Genomic DNA, 6,000 nt, shown 5'->3' on the forward strand with positions numbered 1-6,000 from the left:
AGGGGGGGGGGGTGGCAAGGTCTTCAAGATGTAGTAATGTGATCACAGCAAATCGCATTGATACATATGGTATCTCAAGATAGAGGTCACTGATTTCTCACAGTTATTCCCGCAAGGATCCCGAGTAGCCCAAACATGTGTCTAGGAAAAATGAGGAGTAAAATAAGAATTTTTGACATATAAAAATCAAATAAGATATGGACTCATATGTGAAGTGAGTCCATATGTCTGTACCTGTAGTATACGTATAGTTTATTTTCCAGGGTAGTTAATTAGTGCTCTAGATGAAGAGGAGTAGTGATGGACGAACATCGGCCGGGGCAGTTCGCGAACATTAGCCGCAAACTTTCTCAAATGTCCACGAACTGCAAGTTTGCGGCGGGCCCCATTGACTTTAATAAGAGGCGAACTTTAAAAACCTTTAGTTCATATTTGCAGCCACAAAAGACTTACTAGCTGTGCACAAATAGTCCCACCACATGGACAATGTCATAACAGAAGTATTGCAATTGGAAAAGTTGCCCTAAAAATATATATATATATATATTTTTTTTTTTACAGCAAAAAAATGTTTTTTTTTCTCCTAAATCAGCCAGAACTGACAGCAGCCGGTAAATACATGTCAAATACATTCCACAATTTGGCGGAACGTTTACAGACCCATTGATTTTCAATTCCAGTCTGGAAAATTAGGCATTCACTGGATAAAGGAGTAAGTGTCGGCCAGCATAGGCCCCAAAAATTAGCCCACATGGGTTTACCTAACAGCTAAGAACGTTGTATTCTGTGGCTGAAGGTACATTAGGCATTCACAGGATAAATAAGTGTCGGCCATTCCAGGCCCCAAAAATTAGCCCACATGGGTTTACCTAACAGCTAAGAACGTTGTATTCTGTGGCTGAAGGTACATTAGGCATTCACAGGATAAATAAGTGTCGGCCATTCCAGGCCCCAAAAATTAGCCCACATGGGTTTACCTAACAGCTAAGAACGTTGTATTCTGTGGCTGAAGGTACATTAGGCATTCACAGGATAAATAAGTGTCGGCCATTCCAGGCCCCAAAAATTAGCCCACATGGGTTTACCTGACAGCTAAGAACTATGTATTCTGTGGTTGAAGGTACATTAGGCATTCACAGGATACAGAAGTGTCGGCCAAAAAAGGCCCCAAAAATTAGCCCACATGGGTTTACCTGACAGCTAAGAAAGTTGTAGTCTGTGGCTGGAGGTACATTAGGCATTCACAGTATACAGAAGTAAGTGTCGGCCATAAAAGACCCAATGGACATGAAACGCATTTTTTGCCGCTGTATTTACCGAAGACAAGGACCATGAATTGTTGTGGGTGGATGCCGGTCTGGCGGATATTTGTGGCCTGTCATGAGGAATTGTAATCAAACATGGTCTACTGGTCACATGTGTTGAATTCCTCAGAGATCCATGCCTCATTCATTTTTATAAATGTGAGGTAGTCAACACTGTCATGAGCTAGGCAAGTGCGCTTATCGGTCACGATCCCCCCTGCTGCACTGAACGTCCTCTTTCGGACAGGACACTGGACGGGGGGCAAGCCAACAGTTCCATTGCAAATTGTGCAAGTTCTGGCCAGAGGTCAAGCCTGCCCACCCAGTAGTCCAGGGGTTCATTACTCCTCAGAGCATCCACATCGGCCGTTAACCCGATGTAGTCGGACACCTGTTGGTCTAGGCGTTCCCTGATGCTGGATCCGGAGTACAGCTGTCGATGGGTCGGCTGAAAGAAGGATCTCATATTTGAAGTGGCCAACACATCTTCAAACTGCCCTCTTCTTGCAGCCGCTGTTGGATTGCTACCCACAACTGTTTCTCTGTGAGTGGAAATGCAGAATGCAGCATTTCTCGCAACAAGCCTGGAAGTGCTGCATTCTGACCGCACTCTGTGATGGAACCAAAAGGGTAGACAAGCTCACAGAAATTGTTTAAAAATTGAGGAGCACCACATCCCTATCTGAATGTCAAGAAGAAGGAAAATGATTTTGGGCGTATAGCGGGACTTTTGCTATAGGGTGCTTAGTATGTGTGTGGTACAAGAGGAAAAAAAGAAATATATATGAAAAAAAGTCAAAAGTTTATTAGGCGAAATGAAGGGAGTTCATAAAATTGTATGCTGTAACAACAGGATACAAAAGACAATATATACAATATTGCAATTAAAAACATTTGCAGTAAACAGACATGTTTGCATATGTATCAAATTACAAGTGAATTACAGCTCCTACATTGGGATAGATGATAGATATCATATACCCTAGACTCATCCAGAAGGAGGTGTCTATGCAGGATAGCGATGAGACCCACAATATCAACCCGACATGTTTCACGGCCTTATAGCCACTTCCTCAGGGGTATTTTTCTATGGGGTATCACTTTATAAATGATTCAATTCACAACACTAAAGTAGGGAAAAAACAGATAATGAATATGTATATAGAAAAACATCATATATAACACACCATACAAAGTTATACACAAATCTATATATATTTTGTGCTTATTATTGGTATATCAAACTTGTCACAATAGCAGATATATTAGAACATCTATAGTCTCGCACCTGTCTGGTAAACCATCGAGCCCACAATGATAGAGGTCCTGGACCACAAGGTAGGGGGAAGACCCCCCCGGGGCGAACACGGGAGCTCAAACCAAAGAATCAAAGATAGCACTGCAATTAATGGATGTCACTGTCTGAAAATTAAGAGAAAATAAACCATACATAAGTGTATATCCGGGTATAGTGCATGTAGGGTGTCTCCACCCTCTAGTGGTGGATTACCCATAATGCAACCAAAACCCATATTTAAGCTTTGCAGAGTTAAAGGAAGTCTTAGATGTATAGCCTTTGATATAAGTAGAGTAAGGAGATATAATCTTACCCGAGTGACTCCGGATAAGAAGTATGGACAGGGAACGGGTGTGATAAATAAAATGAACCTAGGACCGTGTAGCATCAAATATCCACAGCGAGATCCTTTACATGTAACCTATGGGGTATAAGTAACATATTGGAGAAGACAGATTCCAAAATGTAGCTCACTTAGTGAGAAAATACAGTATCATCTTAGTGCAAGAGTGGCCATATAGAGCAAACAAGAAGGGGGATGTGCACCGCTAACTGCGCAGGCGCACCCGCCGGGCGTCCACCCGTCAAGCCTACGGCCGCAACGTGCGTCGCAGGGGAGCCTCGTCACGGAGCTAGGCCGGAAGTGACGGTGTTGGTCCGGCGTATCGCCCCAATTCCCAAGGGGGAGTGAGGGGCGTACCCAACGTCACGTGTCCGCCATAGGGGGAGGCACCCGAAGTGGTCCCTCCCGAAAGAGGAAATGGGTCCATTCATTGGTGCACAAGGGAGGCTGAGACCAGAACAGTGCGAGACATAGACCTAAACGAAAAAATAAACAAAAATAGATATAAATCAATGGACATATATATATATCATTTCATATACATATGAATCTGGAAAGTATAGCAGTAATTTACATGCAAGAACATATATAGAAAATAGACAGCATATGCAAAAAAATATATGTAGACATTTTGTTCAAACATGGGAATTAATCTTATGAAAAAACCTGGGTGTTGCCATAGTGATTATATCTAAGGAATCCAACTCCCAGGGTGTAAATCAGTATTGGCATGTTGTGGGCATGGGTCTATGGTGGAGGGCAGAATAAGAAAAAATGGGAATCATGAAAGAACAAGAGAAACTGGGGAGGGGGGAAAATAAAAATGGGAAAAAGGGGGGGGGAAAGGGGAAAGAAAAAATGAGTGAAAAGGGGAAGGAAGGGGAGGGAAAAAGGAAAGGGGAGGGAAAAAGGAAAGGGGAGGGAAAAGGGGGGGGGGGTAAACGGAAGAAAGGGAAAAGGAACGGGGGGAATGTTGTTGGGAGAAGGAAACAAACGACAAGTAAGACAGGAAAAATGAGGGACAAGAGAGAAAGAAAAAGAATAGTCCAGCTGACAGCGTTATATCACAAAAAAGATTTATACTAATGGGCTTCATTCAGTCCAGGAGGAATTGTGGCATTAAGCCTTTCTATCCACAAAGCCTCCCTTTGTAAAATACGTTGGTCCCAGTTGCCACCTCTAGGGTCTGGGGGTATAATCACCAAAACCCTAAAGGAGACACATGAGCTATCAAATCTGTGATCTAACCCGATATGTCGAGTCACCGGGGTGAGGATTTTGCCACCACCGGAATAATACACATGGTCACCTACTCTTTGTCCAAGCTGTCTAAAAGTTTTGCCAACGTAGAACGCTGAACACTGGCATTGCATCAGGTAGATCACTCCACGCGTGGAACAATCCGCATAGCCAGAGAGTCTGTGGTTGTTTCCATTTGGCAGGTATGTAATGGAACCCTCCTCAATCCAAGGACAGCGGGCACAATTCCCACATTGGTATGTCCCAAATCTTGCCCCGGGTTGAGGGGGGTTGAGAGTATAGTGGCTCTTAGTAAGCAAGTCCCGAATCGAGGTTGCTCTTCTAAATACCACTTCTGGAAATTCCTTGACATATTTAGACAGTGTGGCTTCCTCGCTGAGGAGATGCCAATGTCTCTGGATAAGGGCTCTCAATTGTTGATGGTTATCTGAGTATTGAGTAATTAGTTTTACAGTTTGATTAGCGTTAGTCTTATTTTTCTTTTGCAAAATGTCACCTCTGTCCAGTCCTTTGGCCTTATTAAAGGCCTTTCTCAGAATCGTCCGAGAATAGCCTCGTGCAAGTAGTCTGGTTTGTAATTGCTTAGCCTCCCGAAAAAAGTCTGTGTCCGACGAACAGTTTCTGCGTATGCGCAGATATTGCGCATACGGAATGCTGTTCTTTAAGGGCACAGGATGAGCGCTCGATGCATGCAACAGCATGTTGCCGGCGGTCGGTTTTCGGTAGAGGCAGGTGGTAATGTAACCATTGGTGTCCTTTCTAATTTCGACATCCAAGAACACTATGTGTTCAGGGTGGAAATTGTAGGTAAATTTAAGATTAAATGAGTTGGTATTGAACGAGGATAGCATTTGTGAGCTACATTTTGGAATCTGTCTTCTCCAATATGTTACTTATACCCCATAGGTTGCATGTAAAGGATCTCGCTGTGGATATTTGAAGCTACACGGTCCTAGGTTCATTTTATTTATCACACCCGTTCCCTGTCCATACTTCTTATCCGGAGTCACTCGGGTAAGATTATATCTCGTTACCCTACTTATATCAAAGGCTATACATCTAAGACTTCCTTTAACTCTGCAAAGCTTAAATATGGGTTTTGGTTGCATTATGGGTGATCCATCACTAGAGGGTGGAGACACCCTACATGCACTATACCCGGATATACACTTATGTATGGTTTATTTTCTCTTAATTTTCAGACAGTGACATCCATTAATTGCAGTGCTATCTTTGATTCTTTGGTTTGAGCTCCCGTGTTCGCCCCGGGGGGGTCTTCCCCCTACCTTGTGGTCCAGGACCTCTATCATTGTGGGCTCGATGGTTTACCAGACAGGTGCGAGACTATAGATGTTCTAATATATCTGCTATTGTGACAAGTTTGATATACCAATAATAAGCACAAAATATATATAGATTTGTGTATAACTTTGTATGGTGTGTTATATATGATGTTTTTCTATAAACATATTCATTATCTGTTTTTTCCCTACTTTAGTGTTGTGAATTGAATCATTTATAAAGTGATACCCGATAGAAAAATACCCCTGAGGAAGCGGCTATAAGGCCGTGAAACATGTCGGGTTGATATTGTGGGTCTCATCGCTATCCTGCATAGACACCTCCTTCTGGATGAGTCTAGGGTATATGATATCTATCATCTATCCCAATGTAGGAGCTGTAATTCACTTGTAATTTGATACATATGCAAACATGTCTGTTTACTGTAAATGTTTTTAATTGCAATATTGTATATATTGTCTTTTGTATCCTGTTGTTACAGCATACAATTTTAT

General features: G+C 42.5%; 1 protein-coding gene across 1 annotated transcript in view; it reads right to left on the reverse strand.

Annotated features, from left to right (window-relative positions):
• The window catches only part of LOC309552671 (E3 SUMO-protein ligase ZBED1-like), a gene marked incomplete at both ends in the record, with an annotated part of 53,302 nt that extends 48,397 nt beyond the window's left edge, over nt 1–4,905 (reverse strand). Inside the window, one exon of the mRNA XM_082253603.1 lies at nt 4,193–4,905. Coding sequence (XP_082109729.1) covers nt 4,193–4,905 — 713 coding nt within the window. The remainder of the gene's footprint in view (nt 1–4,192) is intronic.
• Between the last annotated feature and the right edge of the window lie 1,095 nt (nt 4,906–6,000).

This window comes from Pelophylax lessonae, assembly GCF_965119305.1.
Source record: "Pelophylax lessonae genome assembly, chromosome: 4".
Classification (NCBI taxonomy): domain Eukaryota; kingdom Metazoa; phylum Chordata; class Amphibia; order Anura; family Ranidae; genus Pelophylax; species Pelophylax lessonae.